This window comes from Panicum virgatum, chromosome 8K (assembly GCF_016808335.1).
Source record: "Panicum virgatum strain AP13 chromosome 8K, P.virgatum_v5, whole genome shotgun sequence".
NCBI classification, from domain to species: Eukaryota; Viridiplantae; Streptophyta; class Magnoliopsida; order Poales; family Poaceae; genus Panicum; species Panicum virgatum.
In genome coordinates, this window is record NC_053143.1 from 42,339,225 (window position 1) to 42,363,348 (window position 24,124).

At 45.1% G+C, this 24,124-nt stretch overlaps 4 protein-coding genes and 1 long non-coding RNA gene across 5 annotated transcripts; 2 read left to right on the plus strand and 3 right to left on the minus strand.

The window, feature by feature from the left end:
* The first annotated feature begins 40 nt into the window (after positions 1-40).
* Positions 41-1,874, plus strand: LOC120644740 (putative H/ACA ribonucleoprotein complex subunit 1-like protein 1). Its single transcript, XM_039921432.1, has 4 exons — positions 41-199; positions 298-446; positions 869-984; positions 1,544-1,874. Exons 1-4 carry the CDS (start codon positions 58-60, stop codon positions 1,704-1,706), a joined length of 570 nt encoding a protein of 189 aa, XP_039777366.1. The 5' UTR covers positions 41-57; the 3' UTR covers positions 1,707-1,874.
* A 380-nt stretch (positions 1,875-2,254) lies between these two features.
* On the minus strand, positions 2,255-6,733 carry LOC120644741 (putative pumilio homolog 7, chloroplastic). Its single transcript, XM_039921433.1, has 6 exons — positions 6,517-6,733; positions 4,122-5,760; positions 3,853-4,039; positions 3,181-3,344; positions 2,816-3,074; positions 2,255-2,739 (listed from the first exon to the last, which is right to left on the minus strand). Exons 2-6 carry the CDS (start codon positions 5,669-5,671, stop codon positions 2,608-2,610), a joined length of 2,292 nt encoding a protein of 763 aa, XP_039777367.1. The 5' UTR covers positions 5,672-5,760; positions 6,517-6,733; the 3' UTR covers positions 2,255-2,607.
* Positions 6,734-10,803: 4,070 nt separating this feature from the next.
* Positions 10,804-11,535, minus strand: LOC120646324. The gene is made up of 2 exons (XR_005664383.1): positions 11,491-11,535; positions 10,804-11,409 (listed from the first exon to the last, which is right to left on the minus strand). It is a non-coding gene; the product is annotated as an uncharacterized LOC120646324 (long non-coding RNA).
* An 82-nt stretch (positions 11,536-11,617) lies between these two features.
* LOC120644742 lies at positions 11,618-14,120 on the minus strand. The gene is made up of 4 exons (XM_039921434.1): positions 13,872-14,120; positions 13,066-13,386; positions 12,677-12,968; positions 11,618-11,837 (listed from the first exon to the last, which is right to left on the minus strand). The coding sequence occupies exons 2-4, from the start codon at positions 13,384-13,386 to the stop codon at positions 11,815-11,817; spliced, it is 636 nt and encodes a 211-aa protein (XP_039777368.1). The 5' UTR covers positions 13,872-14,120; the 3' UTR covers positions 11,618-11,814.
* A 6,241-nt stretch (positions 14,121-20,361) lies between these two features.
* Positions 20,362-23,156, plus strand: LOC120644743 (protein SINE1-like). Its single transcript, XM_039921435.1, has 3 exons — positions 20,362-20,469; positions 20,915-22,348; positions 22,460-23,156. Exons 2-3 carry the CDS (start codon positions 20,963-20,965, stop codon positions 22,970-22,972), a joined length of 1,899 nt encoding a protein of 632 aa, XP_039777369.1. The 5' UTR covers positions 20,362-20,469; positions 20,915-20,962; the 3' UTR covers positions 22,973-23,156.
* The last annotated feature ends 968 nt before the right edge of the window (positions 23,157-24,124 follow it).

Consider the following 24,124-nt stretch of genomic DNA (forward strand, 5'->3'; position numbering starts at 1 on the left):
CCCACCCACCCACCCACCCACCTCTCCCCGGGCGAGCCCGCGGGCACCACACGCGTCATGCGGCCACCGAGAGGGCGCGGCGGAGGCGGCCGCTTCGGCGGGGGCGGCGGCCGGTTCGGCGGCGGCGGCGGCCGCTTCGGCGGGGGGCGTGGCGGCGGCGGCGGGTTCCGCGACGAGGGCCCGCCCGCCGAGGTCGTCGGTGCGTGCCGTCTCCGCGCTCTCCGGGGAAAGTTTACGGTTTTGTTTCGTATCGTGGTGGGGAGGATTCGCTGACTCTGTTTGTGCTTGTGCGCGCAGAGGTGTCGACGTTCCTCCACGCGTGCGAGGGGGACGCGGTGACGAAGCTCACGAACGAGAAGGTTCCCTACTTCAACGCGCCCATCTACCTCCAGAACAAGACGCAGATCGGCAAGGTCGACGAGATCTTCGGCCCCATCAACGAATCAGTGAGCGCCCCCCCTCGTCCCGCCGCTTACTACTAATCCTGTCGTGCATTTGAGAAATCTGAGCCTTTTGTTCTTGCTCACAGCGAGTTGTGAAGTTGCCCCTTATTCCTTGCGTAGGTAGGACTGCGGAGTAGCTTTATTTATTGACTTGGCTGTCGTAGAGAGAACGAGCGCAGTTATTTGTTCAGTGAGGATTTAGTATATGGTTTGAAGGTTTTACTCTGGTACGTCTGTTTAGTTGCGTCGATTTTGTGTTTGGATAGATTGGCACATTTAACGGATTTCGATGCTTAGTTTCAGGGCTATAAGCTAACGTATTTTATCTGAAGTGTTCTGGTTAGCCAAGGTTGACAGTCCTTTGAAAGTATTGTTGTAGTTATGCTTCTACTGTTGTGCTGAATCTGTTTCTGTTGCGTGTGTAGTATTTCTCTGTAAAGATGATGGAAGGGATAATTGCAACGTCCTACAAGGAAGGCGACAAGTTCTACATCGACCCCATGAAATTGTTGCCCCTCTCGCGCTTCCTGCCACAGCCAAAGTACGAGTTGATCTAATTGTTGCCATTTCTCATGCAAATGCTTGCCTGTTTCTGAATAAGCAAACTGAAATATTCCATTCATTTGTGCAATTTGTTATTTTACTTGATAGTAAATTGGTAGGTTTGCAACTTGCGGCTTTCTTCGAACAATTTGTGTTGGAACTCATTTGGCTTGCGTTAAATCTTAAAAAAGAAACTGTCTATTATCTATGTTCGATTCTCACCTAGCTGTTAAGAAATAATTGAAACTATGATATCACCATTAAGTTATGAAAGTGACTATTTTTGTATGCAAATCTAGCTTGCATTGTAGAATGTAATGCTGGTTCCAAGCTACCAACTGATGCAGAGAGTCCCAGCTTATTTGAATCTTCTTTATTATGAATTATAATTTTAAGGAAAGTTCTTTCTGATAAAATAGGTAGTGAATATATCCAACAAGGAAGATAAACAATAGGTTTAGTTCTATCTAGACATCTAGTTTTCTGTCATCTCAGGTATTATATCCAACATCATGAGGAGTTATTTGATCCTATTCTTTTTACCTTATTTTAAACAGGGGCCAATCTCAAGGAGCACCTAGAGGTGGTGGCCGTGGTGGAAGAGGTGGTGGCCGAGGCCGTGGTGGTTCATTCCGTGGTGGAAGAGGACCACCGAGGGGCCGTGGCGGACCTCCAAGGGGTGGAGGGCGTGGCGGCTTTAGAGGCCGAGGCAGATTCTAGGTGTAATTCGAGTCTGATGTTCTACAAACATCATATTCTACTCTACCAAATTGGAAGCTTTCATGTTCTTGTAACCCAATGTTAAGTTAGCAGAGCACTTGCAGCTTTTTATGTGTGGAACTCGGATTCTCTATTGAAAAAAAATTACCAGTTGGCCTTGTTTATGCTGATCGTGGGCGTGCAGTTAAAATCCATGTTCAAAAGTTGAGTCAACTCTGCAGGTTCTTGAAGCCACCATGGACCAGATTTTTCGTGGTTTCTGGCTTTTGGTTGAGCTAGAAATGGTCAAACCATAGATTACTGAAATGAAGTCACAGTCTTGGTACACCTGTCCGATGTATGCTGTGGTTTAACCATTGATTACTGAGGTGCAGAACACATTCAAATCCTGCTACAAAACTGATTCTTCCAGTGTTTCTTTCGACAGAGGTAAGTTTCGACAACATTTTCTCTATATGAATGTGTAAACTACTTGAGAAAAAAAATGAAGTGCGTGCAAATAACATGCTAAGAAATCACACGATTGTTCATCTTTTGTTGATGGCCCCAACAACATGCAAAAGATTGTATCAGTTGAACTAGAAAACCCAAGACCAAACTATATGGTACCACTTTAGCTTTTACCAGATAATACAACTAACACATTACACGATATAACTAACACATTACACGATATTATTACAGTTTGACAGGTACAATAAACTACATACTGAAAAGGATCCTGGCAAATACAACAGCCAGATGAAACTCTACTTGTTCTACATATGAGAACACACCGAAAGGGTGATGCTTCCCCTAAGCAAAATTTCCCTGGAAACAAAAGATCTTCCATTCTGCGAAGATACATTCTATCTATAGGATTCTGGCTGTCCCTGAGGATACATTCAGCAAAAATGGCAGGTTAACATAAGCCAAAGCGGTAGTGCTTTTTCTTCAAGTATGTCCTTGAGAGAACCCTCTTCCCATACATGTTGCTTTGCAGTGTAGCAATGTGCGGTCTGATAGCTTCGACAAAGGCAACATATTGTTCACCCTGCAACATTAAACAACCGTTTGGGTAAGGATTGCACATGGAATTCTTTTGGCTGAGGGTGGAGTTCAATCTTTACCTGGCACTGTTTGAGTGCTGTTTGAATCACAAAGTTCCCATACTGATCAATTATGATCTGAGGCAATTTAGGGTCATTCATGAGTTCGTTGATGATCCTATCACACATCAGCTGTGGTGCCTGGTGAAGGCAATGCTCCACAACGTGGCTACCACATTTTTGCATGGACAAATTTCCAACATGACCCGCCAGCTCATCCACTACTCTGGCTGTTGCCCAATGAATTTTGAGACCAAGAATAAACTGAATAACATAGTTCCTGCCAGAACCGAAATTATATCTTGTATTATGCAAAAGGCATAGTAATAGCAGTATCATACAGATTAGATAAAAATAGAATTAAGATGGAAAAAGATCGAGCATACCCATACTGATCTTCTGAAAGCCTAAGGGCACTGGATGTAATCTTGCTCAACAAATCATTCCTCTGTTCATCATTTGAATGCTCAATGCATTTCTGAAGGACACAACAGCCATGACGATCCCTTGCTAGTTGAAGATAGCGTGATGCAGCAGCCTCAATAATGAACTGCAACGGTTATACAGACATCTAAACTGTGTTAAAATGCAGGCTTGTTTGCTAATGAATTGATGCACTGCTTGGAGAGTCATATTTGCTAGTGTTTAGCTACACATTCTCTACTGGAAAAATTCAGTCTGCAGGGTACACATTCTCTAATGTTGGATACTTTGCTGTATCCAGCAGTGTCACAAACATTGCAGAGACAGATATCATGTATAGAGAACAAATTATCCGGTACAATATCGAATTGATGCACTGCTTGGAGACGGAGTCATATAGGCCTAATATTCTGTACTGAAAAATTTTAGGCTGCAGGGTACACATTCTCTAATGTTGGATACGTTTTGCTGTATCCAGCAGAGTCACAGCATAACAGAGACAGACATTGCTTACAAAGAACAAAGTATACCTAAACACACATCACAATTTACTACAATTGACATGAATCAATATAAATAGTGCCTAAGGTACACAAGAATAATAGTTAAAACATATGATGTAGCGGATGGCTTACCGCCTTGTGTTCAGGTAATAATGTATCCAAGCAGAGGTTCATAACATGGTATCCATTAGGATCTGTCATCAAACGAATTGTTCCGTGGCTCAACGCAGTCACAACCATCGAAGCCACCTCTGTCACAACCATCGAAGCCGCCTTTGTGGTAGCTATAGTCTCGATGACCTTTTGCATTACACGAGTCCTGAAATTTTATCTCTAAAAGATAAGAGATGAAAGCAGTAAATATTAGTGATGAAATAGCAAAGATCAGATTATGTTCATACCCATGCACATTGCAACAAATTTTAATAAGCTCTGCAGGTGCTTTGGTGATTTCATAAATTATGTGCATCCTTCGATGATTGCTTCCAAGAATATTCTGCACCAAATAGTTGGCAACTGGATCCACCATAAGTTCACCAATATGATCAAGTATTCCATAAAAGACTTTATCAGCATCCTCTTGAGCGCCTTCTGTTAATATTTTCATCAGAAAGTGGAAGTTTTTCTGCTCCTTAGCTAGGATACATATTCTTCCAACAACTTCATCAATTGTCGGCTCAGTTTTTGATGAAAATAACTGGAGCATGGAATTATTACTCTGAATGCCAAGGTGGTCATGACCATAACCATTAATCCTGTGGTCCGTATCAACATAGTCGTTAGCTGAGGGAGCAAACTTGATAGCTCTATTTGGATTTCCAACATCATTACTCCTCAGGAAGCTTTCTGGATAACTGCCTGTGTTGATTCTACCAGATGTCTGATGATGCGAGGAACCTAGTCTATATGGATGAGCAAGGTTATCTGTTTGCTGATGATGCGAAAAACCTTGTCCAGATGGATGCAAATACTTTTCAGCTTGCTGACAACAGCGAAAATCACCGCTGCCACATGAACTGTAAGATGTAGTGGGTAAGCTGTCTGTGAATGTATTATTCAGCCAGTTATTTCTGTTCTGATGAAAAGCAGCAACATTGAAGTAAGGATACCCATTTTCCAGCCCATGAGAATTTGGTGTTCCAATATGCGAGGATGGGACATTTGCAGGATTGCAAACTGCAGCATGCTCATTGCTTCTATGTTGATAAACATCAAGACCAGAAACTTGTTGCATTTGTGGACAGAGATATTGTGGTTGCACAACAGAGTATGGTTGTACGCCATGTGGCCATACGAAGTTTGAGCTAACGTTCTGATCATGGGGCCTGTAAATCTGAGATTGCTCATCAACGTAACATTGTTGCTGGAAGGGTGAAGCAGATGCAGTTGATGGGTGGCAAGGAACACCAAAATTGCTATTCAAGCTTTGCAGCTCAGAGGTTCTTGAAAATTTCCCCAAGTTTGCTGGAAACCCATAACCTTGTTCTTGGTGTTCAACATCAGACTTTTGCTTGGCATGTGCTACACTAAACTGTAGAGGCAGGGAATCATCTTGGCGTGTTGCTGGCACATGTTGCTGGTTTAGGGTAACATCCACATGTCCAGATGGATGGTGTCCGTTTGTCAGCGCCACATTGTGATGGCTGGTAGGCGGATCATCTGAACGGGTCCTGAAACCGAGCGTCATGTCCTCAAAAGCAGATGTGAGGGACTGCTCATCATACAGACTACCACTGCGAGAGAGCCCCTGAAAATGCTGATTGCTTCCAGCCTCGGAGGAGCCATACATGGCAAACTCAGATGGGAAAAACCTTCTACCATTCAGATAGGCCCCTGCATCCTGAGAAGCAATCCCCACATTGTTGTGAAGCTCCCTGTCGCCAGCACTCTCCTGAGCAGCACCAGAGACCCCGTTGCCGAAAGCTTCCTGACTACCATGTGATTCCTCCATGTCAGAAACAGGATGATCAGCTTAATACACAGGCAGCAGCTGATGGGCGGTGCTGAATCAATCGCACAATGCAGGTTCCTTCACTGGCCCTACAACACAACCAAGCAATGTTGCAATCAGTGATCACGAAATTCCCATGAAACAGACATATATAAAGTCAGATCTTTTTCAGATACTTGGAACAGCAATGCACCCACAGAAAAGCAGACGAGGCCAAACCCCACATGTAAACAGAACAAATAGCTTTACGCAAGACAGCCAGCCCTCAACAAACCAAAGAGATGAATCATTGTGACCGATGCACCAAATTCTGTGCATGTAAATCAAATTCCGGCGATAAAACAGTTCCCAGATCGTAGTATCCCAGTGCTAAGGCTGAAATTTGGCAATCGAACAAAGTAAAAGCAAGGGAATAATTTTATCCCCATCACTCCCACAAATGTATTCCAAGCAATCGATACGGATACCGAAATCATAACACGAGCAGGGTAAAAAAACAAAATAATCCGCAATTCTACTACCGAGAGCTCATCAAAATCTCGCCTAGTGCAGGGGAATTGAAGTCTACCTATGCATCCGCCGGGGCATCATCTCGCAACCCAAAGCGCGCTAAGATCGCAGAACGCCAAAACCCCAAGTAAACCCCCCGATCACCCGGCCAAGAAGGCCAACCGACGGAACCCCACCTGTAAAAAGACACAACCTTTCGACGAACCGGCCGACGAACCCGATCGGGACGACGAACTAGCCGATCTAACCCGATCGCGCATCCAGCAGTAAAGCCGGACGGAATTGCCAGCGGAAAGGGAAAAAAAAAGGCACTGAGCGTCAGGGGAGTCTGGTACCTTAATGCGAGATCGCGACGGGTGATTCTTGAGGTCAGGGCCAAGGAACTCGACGCGGAGAATCGGGTGGGGGGAAGGCGGAGGTTGGAGAAACCCGGAGGCGATTGAGATTTTAGGAGGCGGAGCCTTGGAGGGGAAGAAGATGGAAAGAGGGGGGGCGTTTCCGCAGGTCGTGCCGGTGCTTACCACCCTTGGACTCTTTGGTCTTTGCTGTGGCCTCTCTCTCTCTCTTCCCCTCTCTCTCTCTCCTCTTCTTTCTTAACACAAAGGACACTTCTATCCCTGCCTTCTTAGTATATATACTACATATCTGCAATTGAATTGTCAAATTAGGGATAGAATACTTTCGCATAGGGAAATATATATTTTTTTTGACGGTGGGAAAGAAGGTGTATGTTGTAAACAAAAAAAAAATCTTTGGATTCCAAGAGCTTAAAATAAATTCTGTCACATCGAATGTTTGGATGCTAATTAAAAAACTTAATTATAAATTAATTATAAAACTAATTGCATAAGCCTAGGGCTTATTCCACAAGGCGAATCTATTAGGCCTAATTAATTTATAATTAGCACATATTTACTGTAGCAGCTAATAGATTCATCTCGCGAATTAGCCTAGAAGTTATGAAATTTGTTTTATCATTAGTCTATATTTAGTACTTGTAATTAGCATCAAACATCCGATGTGACGGGCCTAAAATAGGCCCGAAGGGAAACTTTTACTTTTTTCTCAGCTTTCACCTTAAATAGGAGGAAAATATGTTTCCTGCATATGTAATCAGAGTTCTGGGCTATAGCATGGGAAATTGATTGGCTAATTTCTCATGCTTATTCCAAGATATAATATTTTCATAGACTGATGATACCATTGAAGATGCACGAACGTTACATACATCTATTCTTGCACAAAATTTGATGAACATTCTTCCTCTTAGACCAATCTCAATGCATAGTTTTATGACACAGATACTAAGACTGAGAACTAGATAAATGCGCTATTGAGTTTCATAGGGATAAGCTCTCTCCTTCTCTCATCTGCCATGTTAACAGAATTAATGACGTGGGATAGAATTTAATCTATGAAACTCTCTGAAATCCCATTGAGATTGGCTTTGTACTTTTATTGATGACGACTCACCTGCCTAGGACAAACTTTGTGAAGAAAAATAGCATGAACTCTTCATTCTTTCTACTAGCAACCTCTGTAGTCTGTACTTTCAAAGTTGCTCCGCGTGTGGTGTGGTACCTCTTGCGAGCAATTTCAAAGTATTCTCCACCCTCGACTTTTTCACGCGTGTTCAAGCCAAATTCATGTGCTTTGCTCGTTTTCATTTTTTTTCTTCTAATCTGTTCCTCTCCCCTGAATCTACTGCATCATATTGTTAGGAACAAAATATTTACGCTGGATTATTGATAAGTGATAACTGTAACAAGCCTTGCCATTTAGTCAAGTGAGTATAAATTGCCACTGTCAATCAAGTAGGAATGGGAGGAGAAAGAACACTACACGTTGGGAAGTAGAGAGGCCAAGAGATGCATTGCGTGGAGACAAGTTGCATTGCGTGGCTTGCATCGATGACTCAATCCGACCAGCTGAGTTAAATTGTGTTTGGCGCGTGTTGATGCCTTAATCCAACCCGCTGGTGTTTATTCCCGTGTCTTTTTTTCTTCTTTTTTCTAGTTATGACCTCCAAAAACATAATTTTATATTTTTTTTCTGCTATATCAATGAAATGCATTGGTCGTTGAGTGTTGTTTGTTAAAAAAAATTAATATGGTTGGATGTGGATCCATGCTAAGTCAAAGATTCTCGATCAAACTTTGTGATCGGGGCACGGAAAGTGACCAATGCATGCAAGGAAGTGACTAGGACTATGGAAGCATCGGTCTTGTTTGGTTTGTTTTTTTGTTAGAAATAGTAATATTTTGACAGCTAATTATGGTGCCAAATAAAGTTAGTTTATAAAACCAACTTCAGAACCTCTGTGCTAGGAACTCTGAAAAATCTAATGAGGTCTTTAACCACGTGATTAGATGATGGTACTGTAGCAAATTATTGATTAATTACCGTCATTATATTCGTCGTGAAAAATTATACTCATCACTAAAGAGGTTTCGCAAATAGATTTATTTAGTACTCTATGTATGTGAGATTCTTCTCTCAGAAAATGTGGACGCTAAGTTCTTAGTACTAACCAAACACGGCCATCATCCATGAAGCTCCTGATTTCCCTAAAAGCGGGAGCAACTTGCAGTGGAGGACAGAAGTGAGAAGTTTGTGATGTTGCAATGTTGCCTTTGCTGGAAGTTCAACGCTGCAAAAGTCAGAATGGTCAACAGTCAAACAAAAAGAGACAGGCCGTGCCATCACAGCCAACGGCCGTGCCTCCTCGCCTTCTCCACTCGGCTGCTGATGGGCCATGTTTTGGTTACACCTGTAATGTTTTTTACAAAAAGACAAATATATGTATGGAGTACTAAATGAAGTTTATTTACGAAATCTTTTTACAGCTAGGTGCAGCTTTGCGAGCTGAATCTAATGAGCCTAATTAATCCATGATTTGCAACAGTAATGCTACAGTAACCTTCCTCTAATCATCCTCTAATCGTACGGTCAAATACTTCATTAGCTACACTACCATAGTTGTGGAGGTGCTTTTGTAATTAGACTTTATTTAATACATCTAGTTAGTGATAAAAAAATGAAAACACCCCCTAACCAAACACGCCCCTGGCTGGCCCGTCGCATGGCTGGCAGCCCAGCAACCAACATGCCCGTGCCAGCAAGAGGGCCACAGAAATCACCTGCCGTGATCAGTTGGCTTGACGACCGTCTGATGAGCACATTACTTGGTTCAGCTAGTTGTGACTGGTGGCTGATCCTTATTTTTTATGAGAGAAAATCATTGCTGCCTGGTTGATTGACAAGCACTGCAGCCATTTTTCAGCATCTATTCATAACGGATAACAAACTTTTTGTGTATTTCATGTGAACTAAATATTTCGCGTCTGCGTTTACAGAAAACATGTCTTTCCAGAGATTTAGGATATGTTTGGAGGAGCTAAAACTAAATGCATATAAACTTTCACACATATTAGCACTTACATATATGTTAAATTTTTTTGAATCTTGTTTAAAGTTTAGCCCACCTCATTAGCACTTTCGTTTGGATGGACTAGTGCTAATAAAAATTAGTACTTTCATCTATTAGCACTTGGATCCAAACAAACCCTTATATCCTAAGAGCTAAGATGCGCAGCCCACATGAGACTAACAATCAGAAGTTTCTATAGATCCAGCTCCGAACGTACCCACGCGCTACGCTCCGCGCGGGTCCGGAATTTTTCATGCCCTTCAAGCATTGAAGGTCCAACTTTTCTTCTTACCGCGGAACACTGCTCACTTTAATTTACAAGGACTTTACGACTGCTGCTGCTTCTTTTTCAGGTTACCACAATTGACCGTGACAGCTTCGCTGCACCGCATGGTCAGTCGTTGGCTACTCCGGGCATAGACGGCCTGCACACGCTACGCTGTACTGTTGTGCTAGCTGGTGCTGGAGGCTGGTGCTGGAATATTATAAGAGAAAATTATTGCTGGTTAGCTGGTGCTGGAGACTGATGCTGGAATGTTGTGAGACGAAATTACTGTTAACTGGTGCTGGAGCAGAATAGAAGAGAGCTCCACGAAATTGTCACGTCGGGTTGAAGGTGAAGTAGACTCCACGGATGGATGGGCACTCGGACAGGGTGATTTCTCTGCAGGGAGCTCGCAGGAAACTGCTAGTACATTACTTTTCAAAAAAAAAAAGATAACCCCCACACGACACGAACCGTGTGGTTGATCTGAAAACTCCCATGTTCCAAACACGTAACCACTGTACCTCCTTTTTTTTTGATGAAATACTGTACCTCCTCCTTATTGGCAAGAGACGTTTGCATCGTAGACTGATGACCAACGACCGCAGCCACTCGTTTTCTGGTTGCCGCAACATCTTCTGAACTCCTGCTGCAGTACTGTTTGGTCTGATCCAGTCGTTGGCTAGTGCGGTCACACACACGGATTGCTTACGGTTTGCCATCGATTCGGTGACTGAACATAGGCCATGTTTGTTTCCGTTTTTCTGGACTTCGCTTTTCTGAAAATCAAGATTCTGAGATAAGCCAGCTGTCTGGAGAATCGGCTGTCTGAATAAGCTGGGTGTTTGGCAATCCTAATTATTTTGAGCCGTTCTCTGAGCTGAGTGGTATAAAGTCTGAAATACCATTGAGGCTGATGATATCTCATTTGTTTGCTAAATACGAGCAGAATTCAATAATTCTTATAATTTTTTACAATCTTGACTACATAATTATATTACTATTAGGTCAAATAGATTAATATCACAATTAGCCCAAGAGATGTACCAGCACTAATTTCTAAACATTGAGTACATAAATGATGGATACAACTAATTTATAAACTAAATCACGAAACCATAGTGGTAGCGATCGCATCACGAAATGCATTCATATCGACATCATCTCCAGTACCACCATCGTCATCATAAGTGGGATGAGGACTATCATCTTCAACGTCTTCTTCGAAATGTGGATCTTCTAAGTCACATTCCCTAATGAAATTGTGAAGGGCCATACAAGCAACTATAATCTTGGACTGCTTGTTAACTGGATAACTGGGCAAGTTCTTGAGAATGCGCCACTTCATCTTTAGAACTCCAAATGACCGCTCAATCACATTTCTAAGGGATGAATGTGCATGATTAAACACCTCTTTCAATCCCACTGGTTGGTGACCATGACGCCATTCGGAAACATGATACCTTTGTCCCTTGTAGGGTGCAAGAAATCCTTTTCTATTAGGGTATCCAGAGTCAACAAGATAATACTTTCCTGCATATCAAATTTATGTCATGTTATGTAGCAATGAGGAATTATTGATCGAAAAATAAATTGCCCGCAACTTGTTCTTACCATGAGGAGGATGCGGAAACTGGTCCTTGTATGTGACTAGCGTATTCAATAGTACACGAGTGTCATGAACAGAACCAGGCCAACCGGTGACAACAAATATGAACCGCATATCAAAGTCATATACCGCCATCACATTTTGTGAGGCATACTTATGGCGACCAATGTATTTGGGTTGCTCACTTAATGACACAGTTACCGGTATATGAGTACCATCTATTGCACCTATGCAATCTTCAAAATGCGGCCAGAACCTTGCTTCTTGCAGTCTAGGATGGATTGTACCAAAATGTGGATCTTTTGGCCTCACAATATCAAAAGCTAATCTCATAATGGAATCAAGAACTGCTGCAAATTTTCTACTAATAGTTTCTAATGATCGACGAAACTTGTTCCTGCATTGCCTAAAAGATTGAGGTGCACCACAAGCCCATAAAAACATTCCTAAGGCTTCCTTGCTACAATATACTCTGCTTGATTTCAATCCATAATTCTGTACCAAGGTGTCATGAAGCCGTAAGAAAACTGACCTTCGCATTCTGAACATGTCATAGCAATCAACTGGATTTTGTAGTGTTAACTCAACCCACTGTATACCGGTCATGACAGGTAATGAAGAATTATGTATTGTCTTCTTGTGCAGATTGCCTGATGCCATCCATTCCAAAGCAACCATTGCTACCATAAAATCATCGTCGTCATCATCAGATTCATCCACAACCATGGCATTCTGAGACTCAGAAGTGTCTCCAGATTCACTAGAACAGCTAGAAGAACTCATAGATAATGAAAGCCTGTAAAAAGTAACAATTAGCAAGCCAAATTTTTATTGGTACAACATACTCCAGTATCACACACATCAAACTTAAGGATGCAAGGAAAATGTCTCACACAACCAACTTAAGGACAATAAAAAAAACACACTAATGCTTCTTCCTGTTCTCCCATGCCCTCCTTAGCCAACTCAGCCTTCCATTTGGTGTCTTCAGTGTAATGAAGACATCACGGTTCTCCTTCTTGGTAAGAAGTTGTGTAGCATAGAAGTGTTCATCACTCCCTTCCTCAGCCCCATCATTAATGACTTTCTCCAACATACTTCCAATCTCATCTCTAACAAGATCAACAACTTGTGAAGTAGCAGACTGTTTACTACTCTGAGCTTTAATCTCATATGCTTCAACCAAATGCTTCATGCATTGGTCTCTGAAAGTCTTCTTCTTCTTTCCCTTAGGTGAGTGATGTGCAGCCATTTTTCCTGCTCTCCTCTCTGTACTAGTTCCAATCCCACCTATCTCTCCATCATCATTACCAGCAACATCATTTCCGGCAACATCACCCTCCCCAATTTCATCATCATTGCCATGCCCAGTTGGAACATAAGAGGTCTCATTTGTAACTATAACAGCTTCAAACATTATTCTCATTTGGTCCTCATGCTCAAATGGTAAAAATCTAAAATTAGAAGTACATCCTGGCATGGCCTACAAAATATATTAATGCATTCATTAGACAATTTGTTGAAGAATAGAAACTTTGCCGACAAAATATATTAATGCATTCATTAGACAATTTGCTCACATTTTCTTGTTCCTTCCACCAATCATCATCAGCAACAATACAACCAGTATTGGGATCCCTTCCCAATCCAGTGGCTCTCAAGTTTAAGGTCTTCCATTGTGTATACTTTTTTTCCAGTACATTCCATCGGTTCTTCATTTGCCCTTCAGTGTATGGCCTTTTGGTTCGTTCATAAAATTTCCGAACCAGATTTGCATATCCCACATTGTTCAAACATTGTTGAGGGCGATTGTGGGCAAGAACTTCTTCGCAGCAGATATCATTGAAAACTTTGGCAGCAAAGGAATCCCATTTTGCTACAACCTTTCCTGATTTTTCCATCTAAACATACAAGGTTTATTATTCCAAAAAAATTGTACAACCAACTACTGTCCAATCCACATGCTGGTTAGAAAGTAAACTAAGGCCTTGTTTAGTTTCCAAAAAATATTGCTAAATAACTGCATGGCTGCCTAATCAAAATTCCAAGTAACAATTCATGTTCCTGAAGATCTACCCATATTGCAGAAAATAACTGGAATCCCATACAAATCTTTGCATCTCATGCTACTCCAGAGGTCATAATGCCAGCATAAATAGCTCAAAAATAAACTATGCCCATTTTGAGTAGATTTTTGAAGAAAAATGGGCCATGTAGCAAGTGTACTGCCTACTAATTCCCTATGCACATACCAACTATTGTGCATCAATCGATCCATGTAGCAAGCACACTTTCATTGGAGCATTCCATCCATCCATGTATCAACTACTAGTCAGGGCTGGTTGTTCTCCTCCAATCGGAGGGAAAAAAATGGGCAGTGGCTCACCTTGGCTTAGGGGCGCCGCACAGGGGGTTCACGGAGGCCGTGCGGAGCTGCTCCAGGTAGGGGACGGCAAGGGCGCCACTAGCGGCCGGCGGTGCTGCAGATCTGCTCGAAGTCATTGGAGGGAAGGGGCAGAAGAAGTCAGGGGCCGGCGGCACTGCACGAAACGGAGAAAAAAAAGGGCGGCGGCGCACCTTAGTCACAGCGGCGGCGGCGCGATTCCAGGAGAGGGCGGCGGTGCAGCAGAAGGCCGCCGGCACAGGAGAGGGGCGGGGGGCGGGCCGACGTGCAACAGGGCGAGCACGGCACGCGGGATCTCGCGGCGCTCCGAGCTCGCTCGGCTCCACGCGTGGGAGGGGCCGCGTCTCCCCGAGCGCTGCAGAGGGTTGCCGGTGCAGGGTAGGGGCGGCGGCGCAGGGGATGAGGGGACGGGAGGATAGGGGTAACGGGAGGGGAGGGGTATCGGGAGGAAAGAAGGCTCGCTTCTCCCGTGCGCGAGGTTGGGGACGCGTTGGCCAGAATCGTGATTTGTATTGTATCGGCGATTTCCTGGGAAGCGGCGTCTGCGATAAGCGAAAAAAAATCGATGCGTTTGGGTGGGATTTTAGCTTATTTCTATCTAGAATCCGATTATAATCGGAAACAAACAGGGCCATAATAAAGCTCTAAAGCTCGGTTACATTGCATTGTCACATTACCTTCGACGTGAAATGAACTAGATGGATGTTAGTTGGACAGATGGATATATAGGTGGTTACATTGCATTATATATTATTACCAGTTGCTACCATTTGTTAATTATGGATTAATTATGCTCATTAGATTAACCTCGCGATTTATAACTCATCTGTGAAAAAAAATTTATAAATAGATTTTATTTAATACTCTGAAATAGCAAAATTCTCTTACAAAAAATTTAAGCCAACGGAACTGAACAACATATTTGCAAAGATACCTAGAAAGAGTCCTGTTTGGCGATTACAGCATTTGTGCATTCTGCTGTTGGCCAACTGGCCAAGCAAGCCGCCACGGTGCTGTCACCTTGTGCATACTTGTATTTTAATACTTGGAAAATATGTAAACACCACTCTAGATCCCTAACAAATCGTTTTGTTGCAAATGGGCACAACTACTTATTAACTCTGTTGCAATAAACCCATCCTAGCTACTATATAATAGTTCCATATATAATTATAGGCCGTCAAGAAATGACTTTTATGAGTTCCGACACACATAATGTGACAAATGTTTTGGAAAAGAAAGTTGTTTCAGACATCGATACGGTCTCCAAAAATAACTTTGATCACATCTTTATGCTATAATTTTTTTCTAAAATATAGTCAATATATACTTTTATGAAACTACATTTAAAGATAAATCTACTTACATCGTTTTTATATTTTTCAAACTCAAGACAAAAAAATTTATTTATAGTTAAAGTTTAAAATATTTGACTTAAGATAAACTTATTTTTACATAGGGAGGGAGTACACTCATATACAAAGAGCAAACTTTCGATTCCCCACTTCATTTGTGAGCCAGCTTTTTCCATTGCCACGTACGCCTACGACATCAGGGTCCACTAACAAAACCTAGCTACAAAAACTTGGAGTAACCTCCTGCAACGGAGGATTTGCAATTTCCTTCACTGCAGAACGTGGGTCAACGCACAACGGAAAAGGACAGAGCAGACCACACATCGCCAACCCCCGGGCCCACGCCGACGGAGCCTGCCTGACACGGCCAAGAAATTAAAAGAGGGCCACAGAAATCACCTGATGGCAGCGACTGAAGCATCAATTAATTAAGGACTGATGCTTTCTTTCTGTGACACATGGATCTGATATCATTGTTTAAGCATATTCCTACCAAAGTTTTTGAAAGAAAATCTTTTCATATTCGAAGTATTAAATATAGACTAATTACAAAACTAATTATAGAACTCGTCTGTAAATTACGAGACGAATCTAATGAGCCTAATTAATCCATCATTAGCATATATTTACTATAGCTTTACTACAACAATTTAGTGTCTAATCACGGTCTAATTAGGTTCATTAGATTTGTCTCGCAATTTATAAGAAAAATGTGCAATTAGTTTTTTTTATTTTGTTTAGATTTAATTCTTCATGCAAGTGCCACAACATTCTTTTGAAATTTTGAATTTTGGAACTAAACAAACCCTAAGGAAAAAAATGCATTTTAAGTTCACATTTTTCTAGGATCCATAAACCGGACTGTTTCTCCAACTTTATTCGGCGAATGTTTACCGATGCTTGTTTTCAGAGAAAAAAATTTCACAATTACCAGCACAACTTTAGTTGACTAAATATTATGAAACCTGTCTATATCTATTTGAATTCATGAACTAAACTTTAGATAGGACACATATAAAAATAGAGAAATATCTTTTTTTTACCTCTACATTGTACTATTGTTGTGTGTACATGCGCATAGTGAGGGGCAGTCTGGTCTTTTCACAGTTCCCAGAATGATTTAATTCAAATTATGTGGATTTTTAGGACTAATGGACTAAACTTTAGTTGGGGCGAAACTTAAATTTAGTGTATACACTTTAATCCACCTGCTTCGATCACCTAAGGCCAGTCTTAGTGGGAGTGTCATCGACATAGTTATCTAGACTGGAATCTTAAGAACTGTGCCAGTGGAGGGTCATGGTGATAACACTCCTCTCACATTTCATGACACTCCTCTCTTCTCTCTTGTCATACTATTGGTACATATTATTAAATTTAATGCCCATGACCCTCTTATGACCCTCCCACTGAGACTAACCTAATGGACTACGAAATCAACTTTAGATGTAAAGTTCAGTCTATAAATCGAAACGGAGCTGTAAAGTAGGTCTAGAAATCAACTTAGGAGGCACGAATTATCTTCTACGAAACTCCTAAGAGCATCTCCAAGAGTTCTTAATATTTTATCCCCAAAAGTTGTTGTTTGCCAACTTTTCAAATAGGTATGAGAAGGCAAAAAAGAGTTCATCTCTAATAGTTCCCTATTTTTCTCTCAAAAATAAAAAGTTGTGGCCCCACAAAAATAATTGCACGTGAAACTTCCATGGCTGACGGACATGGCTGGCAAACAGAAACTTCTTGCAAATCAGATTGCCGGTGATTCAGGGCACGAGATGGCTTGAAATTTGGGGGAAAAAGAAAGAGAATGATGAGAGAGTTCCGTTTTACTTTTTACTTGTGCTGGTGACGCACCGTGGCGGCTGGAATCGGTGCGGGAAGAATCGGCGTCGGCCGCAATCCCTGGCGGATAGGCCAACAGTGGCTTGTTCCTGCACCATGCACCATGCCTCCCGGACGTGTGCCGCTCCTCGGTGAGCGAGTTGCCGATGGCCCAGCGTAGCAGTAGATGCCGCTGACCAGAGCTCATGTACGCCCGTCCCGTCGCATTCACCGCCTCGGGGAGTCTCTTGTTGAGCTCGTTAGGCTCCGCGTCGTCACGGTGGTCATGGCCGCACGAGGAGGGGCGACGCGAGAAAGAAGACAGCTGACGGCGCGACATTTTTCGGAGGGGCGATCGGGAGCGACGGGGTGTGCGTATTTTTACACACAAAGAAAGCCAATTTGCTAATTATTAGAAGATAGAGAATTAAGATGAGAAATTATTGGAGAGTATTTTTTTGTCTTTTCTTCCAAAAAAATAAGGATAGAGAAGAGTAATAGAGTACTCTTGGAGATGCTCAAGTTCCGAACGGCGAACGGACTCAACTTGAAGTGCCACCACACGGCACGCTCCGCGTGGATCTTAGAAAATTATCTTCCGCTTCACTCTGCGACTCGTTTTGGATTGGTGACCAGTGACCGCTACCACTCGTTTTCCCGTTGCCACAACTGACCACAACACTGTCCGAACGCACTGTGCACTGTTGGTCCGGTCCGGTCCGGTCGTCGCCAAGCTTGCTAGTGATGTGGTCGCACACACGCCTTGCTGACATTTTCGCCGATTTTGTGTACTGCACGTGAAGGAGCAGGAGCTCGCTTGCACAATTTTGCATTGCCTATGCCTTGTCACGTCACGCTGAAAAGTGAAGCAAACTCAGGTCTTGATTTGCTTGTGATAGAAAGTATCGCAAACTTTGATCCATAATCAGGAGTACTAAATAAAATTAATTTATAAAACTAACTTCACGATACTGCAGTGCTTCACGAGATGAATCTAACGAGGTCATTGACTGCACGATTAGAGATTAGTTACTTTAGCATTACTATAGCCAATTATCGATTAATTACCGTCATTAGATTCGTCGCGAACAGATACTCTCATCCGTAAAAAATTTTTGCAAATAAACTTTATTTAGTAAATCATGCATGGAAGATTCTTTTTTGTGATAGGTGTGATAGGAGTGATCCAAACAGGGCCTCAGTGAATAGATGAATGGGCAGGGTGATGTTTGCTCTGTTCTGCTGGCAAATATCAAAGATATTTTTCTCTCACACCAAACTAGTATTAGCCACCAGCTAGTCAGCAGTATTTTTTTTTCTTACAGTGAATCAGCATCGGGCAGCAGAACAGAGTTATCTGCATCGCGCATGAGCTCACACATGAAACGACAGCAACTTGCTGGGTGTTACTAGTCCTGGGCAAGAAAAACCGAGAACCGAGGACTGACCCGAAAAAACCGAGAACCGAAGCCGAACCGAACCGAAACTGAGAATTTCGATTCCATTTCGGTTCCTGATTCTCAAGAACCGAAGTTCTCGGTTCGGTTCCCAAGCCGGTTAACCGAAAAAAGAACCAAACTAATACATTGCAGCTCATTAAGTGTATGACCAATAGAAGACCGACCCATGTAAGCCAACCCTAGCAGTCACCCCGTCACCCACGCACCTTCCTCCCCCTCCCAGAGTCCAAGCGCCCCGACGCCCCCTCCCCATTCCCCCATCGCGCCGCCTGCGCCCTGCCCCTATCCACCCCGCTGCCCCTGGCCCCCTGCCCCCTCCGCCCCTCGGGCTCTCGGCAGCTCGCCAGCTCTCACCGCCGGCCAGCGCACGACTGCTCGCCGCTGTCCAGCTCCCGGCGCGCGCGAGGCCGCAGAGGCACTAGCAAGGCGGCGGCGGCAGAGCATGGCTGCGGAGGCAGCATGATGGCGGCGACGCGCGGCCCCAGTCCTAGCTCCCATCTCTCCCCGGCGGCACAGCGCTCCCTCCTCCCCGGCGCTCGAGATCCAGACATGGCGAGGGGCAGCGGTGGCAGCGTGTGCGCGGCGGCGGCCCCCCGCCGGCGGCCGCCCCGGCAAGGGCGCGGATCCGCGCGTGCGTGGCTGCGGCGGCCACCCCAGGCCCCAGCAGGCGCCGTGGCTTGCCGGCGCCACGAGCCCGCGGCGGCCGGCAGCTCCCTCCGCCCATTTTTTTTTATTCTGTGAGCATTCGGTTCTTTCGGTTAGAACCGGAACCGAACCGAAACAATCGAAACCGAAATTTGTCGGTTCCTATATCTAAAAAGAACCGATCGGTTCCTATTTTGTTGGAACCGAATTTTCCAAAAAACCGAGGAACCGAACCGATCGGTTCGGTTAGAACCGAACGCCCAGCCCGAGGTGTTACTCGGATCACGCGTGTGAGACCTCCGAGTAGACTTGTCACAGCAGCCCATTCTTTTCACGATTCCATGTTTTGGGTCTTAAATCGCCCAACAAACACACCCACTCGTATTTTGTTGCCGGAACACATTTTTCTTTGCTAAAACAATTATTTTTTTTGTGGCGCAGCTATTTTTCAATTGTTCCAGTAAAAAAAAAAGTTATACATGTAATTTCTAACATTTTGCCTGCTCGCTCGCCTAGATGAATAATGTCTTGCACTATATTGCTCCTTAACAGGCGTTTATCCTCTATTCACCAAATCCTTGATCATAATGCAATCGACGTGTGTAAGTGCGTTTCGTGTTTTGGAAAAAAAGGGGAAAAAATCCGATTCTCTTATTGAAGAAACTCGCCTCCTGCTTGCCGTTGTTTTTTATTTAAAAAAAAACACTTCATTCTGTGCAGAGCCTGGGCCGAAGTCGGAAAGCCCATCAGGCCCAAGCGACGGGCCCAGCCCGATCCACCGCACCGTCAGTTCCAAGCCCGGCCCGGCCCGGGCAGTGAAGCGCAGTGGGCCCCAACGCACCTCGCCGAGCCCAGAATTCGAACGGTCAGAGCGCCGGAGGGGCAGGGCGGTCATTTCCGCGCTCCAAATTTCAAACCCCGCGGCCGCTCTGCCCCGCTCCCCCCGCTCCCCGGCCCTCGCGCACCCGCACCCCGACCCGCTCCTCTCGCTGCAACAGGGCCCCACATGGACCCGCACCGCGCCTCCGTCTCTGTGGCTGGCTGGGACGCCCGTGAGAAAGGCCCGAGAGGGCGGTTTGCCCGTTTCGAAACCCCACCCCCGAGACGAGGACGCGAAAACCCTTGCCCGTTTTACCCCTGCGGATCTGAGCTGCTGCTCCTGATTGATTCGCTGCCTTGCATTCTCCTCCTGGCTCCTGCCAATCTTGCAATTTGAATTGGAGAAGTTGAGAGAGAGAGGGAGAGAGGGAGAGAGAGAGAGAGAGAGGGCAGAGTTCGCGGCCCAGTTCTTGAATCCAGGTGAGTTGAATGCGAGCAGCCACACTCTCTGATAGTCTGATTGCCTCTTTGTTCAAGTCTTCGCAGTTCTTGAGAGAAGCTCTTGTTTTTTTCTCTCTCTCTCTCCTTTCTTCTCGCTCGATTGACGGCGGTAGAATTCCTCCGCTCTGGATTAGTTTGGTTAGTTCATTCCGTTCGTTTCCTCTCCCTCTCCCACGCCGTAGCTCTGCCGCGGCGCGAGCGTGCCGATTGGCGGCGTTCCGGCTGCATACACGCCGCTCGATTCTGACGCCGGTATGGATTCTAGGGCCGCGGCCACCGATTCTCCGGCGCCGCTTTCTAGTCCTGCAGTAGTGTAGTTCCTGCGATTAATTTTTGCTCCGAGGCGCGTTAGGGAGAATAAAAATGGAGTTTTTTTTTTCTTTTGGGTCTGATGAATTGGTTCGTCGTTGGTTTTGTTTTGCAGGGAGAGGATTGGAGGGAGGAGCTGCCGCTGGTGCCCCGCCGGCCGCCGATGGGCCGGAGACTGAGCCCGCTGCTCCGGCAGGAGCTGGACAACCTCGACAAGGACGCCGACAGCCGCCGCGCCGCCATGAAGGCGCTCAAGTCTTACGCCAGGCACCTCGACTCCAAGTCCATCCCGCACTTCCTCGCCGAGGTCTCCGACACGGCGGCCGCCGGCGGAGGCGCCGCCGCCGCCGCGGGCCTCCCCGCCGGCGAGTTCACCATCTCGCTCTACGAGGTGCTGGCCCGGGTGCACGGCCGCAACATCGTGCCGCAGATCGGCAACATCATGGCCACCATCATGGGCACGCTCTCCTCCAGCGGGGGCTCCTTCCCGCTCCACCAGGCGTGCTCCAAGGTGGTGCCCGCCATCGCGCGGCACGGCATCGACCCGGCCGCGCCCGACGCCGAGAAGGCCGGCATCATCGCCTCCCTCTGCAAGCCGCTCTGCGGCGCGCTGATGGGGAGCCAGGACGGCGCGGCGTCGGGGGCGGCGCTCTGCCTCAAGGCGCTCGTGGAGTCCAGCAACTGGAGGTATGCGTCCGGCGAGATGGTGAACGAGGTCTGCTTGAAGGTGGCCGGGGCGATGCACGACAAGGCGACGCGGTCCAATGCGCACATGGGCCTGGCGATGGCGCTGGTGAAGCACAATGGCCTGATTGCAGAGGCGTACGCGAGGTCCATTGTGCGGTCCGGGCTGCAGATTCTTGATGGGGACACAGCGGAGAGCAGCTCCCAGAAGCGCCTCTCGGCGATCCAGATGATCAATTTCTTCATGAAGTTTGTTGATCCTAGGTGCTTGTCTTCAGAGCTTGGCAAGGTGATTGATGTCATGGAGCAATGCCAGAATGACCACATGCCATTTGTCCGTGGTGCTGCGTTTGAGGCATCTCAGAGTGCCAAGAGCATCGCTGCACAGAAGGGGTCAAGGCATGAGGTTGGCACAAGCCCAATGATTGGCTCCAACTTTCATAAGAGAAGAGCGAAGAGCCCTTGCAGGAGCCTCTGGAGTGCCAAGGGCAGCCCTGCAAGCTCCACAGTGGCTGCTTCACCAGTTCAGTTCCGATCCCCTGAATCACATGTTGTGGATTCATCCCTCATGAATGGCAGTACGATCACTGAATCTCCGGTCTCAGTGGGGCAGTCCTCTTGCAACTTTGATCAGAGTCGGCGCACGAACAGGAGGTTGTGGAACAATGATGGTGTGGATGTTTCACTGAAGGATTGCTTATTCATTCAACTCTGCTCAAATAGCAAGGATTATGAAGATGACTTGGGCGAGGTCTGTGACAGTGAGGTGACTGATGCTAACTTTGAGTGCACTGACACATTTGCAGGATTTGTGTCACCAAGCCACAATGGCACCATATCAAGAGACAGGACTCCCAGTCCCAAGGTACACATTTATGTTTCTGTGCTGTTTTATTATTTCTCAAAGATTGCTTCATGTACTGTACCAGTGTACCTCAGCTGAGCTAGTAATTATGCCATTTCATTTCTGCCTTAGGCTTATGATAAACCGATCAGTATTGATGATGTGAAGTTATACTCAACGCCAAGGAAGCTTCTTCGATCACTTCAGAGGTCATATGATTCTGACTCTGCTAGGCATGATGGACATTCCACTGCAAAACACAACAGCTCGTCATCATCAGATGAGGAACTAGCAGAAACATCTGAAGAGGTGCCATCTCTGCATTTGGACAACAAGGCTGTAGAGATGAAGGATGAAAATGAAACCATTGATATGCAGAACAGCAATGGTAGGATTGAGACTCTGTCCAGCAAAGAAGAATCAGGACTGTCTGCTATTGAGGCTGAGAACACATCCGGCAAGGCATCCCCTGAAATTGAACGCAAAGAGAATGATGTCTGCGTTACAAGCAGCAGAGGGAAGACCAGGACATATAGGACGAAATTCACTTTTCTTCTGAGCATGATTGTCATAGTTTTAGCAGTGTTTGCTGTTTTAATTAGGATAGATAACTATGATGATTCAGTGGGCCTTGTCCCCACCTGATGTCCAAAGGCATTAGGCCCATTTTTTCCTTTTCCTAGGACTTTATGCCCAGTTTGTTCAGGGTTGTTGTAGTTATTCTACCACAATAGCGTGGTTACTGTTCTGAACTGCATTGCGGTCATTGATCCATGTATGACTGCAAATAATTTAACTATGCTTGTCGTTTTGATATTCACAATGTGCTCATACAGTGTTCTGTGTTCTACTGATGTGAAGTATGCCCTGTCACTGACAGTGGTTTAGGCATTTAGCCCTGGTCCTGTTTGCTATCTTTGTGTTCTGTGAAGTATACTAGCAGAGTGGCCACTCGCAATGAAAATAATCTACTGCGCCGGATATATTTTTGCAGGAGCTGTGTTCATCTAATTTTGTGTGTATTCAGCATATGCTGTCATATGGCATTATTCATCTTGACTTGGAGAACAGTAAATGACAATGCAAATAACGGCATTGGTTGGTTGGCACAAATACATGAAAAGTAAGAGATTTCTTGCATAAGTATTTTCAGATCAGCCGTGGTGTAACACCCTAATTTAAATTTCAGCATTTATTAATAAATTTAATTGGTTTTATTTAATTTTCTAAGATTTATTGTGTTAGACTTGCATTTAATCTCAAATTTTGATCTATAAGTAATTAAAAAAATTATCATAGGTTTAATTTTTTGTGTTGCATTCATGCTAGTGCATAGTTTTAATTATTTGAGTGTGGTTTGAATTCAAATTTATATTTGAATTCAAACTTTGTTTGAATTAGAAATAAAAAAAAGAGAACCAAAACTCAAACCCAAACCCCACACTAACCCGGCCCAAGAACCCAGCGCGGGCCCAGTCCTTCCCTCTCCTTCCCTCCTGGCCCAGTTCCTTTCCCCCCGTGCAGGCCCGCTTCGCCCTCTCCTCCGCACGGCCTGTTCCCGCCGAGGCCCAGCCTCCCTCACCTGCTTCACGCCCGCAGTCCGCGTCGCCCTCTCTCGGCCGCGCCCCTGGACCCACCTGCTAGCCGCACGCGCGCGTCTCGGCCTAGCGAACACAGCAGCGCCCCGCTGACAGCCCGGGCCCGCTGTCAGCCCCGTCTTCCCCGCCGAACCGCTCCTCTGTTCCGCTCCGCAATCTCCGGTTTCCACTACCCGTGGCCCTGCTCCACCGCGCGCGC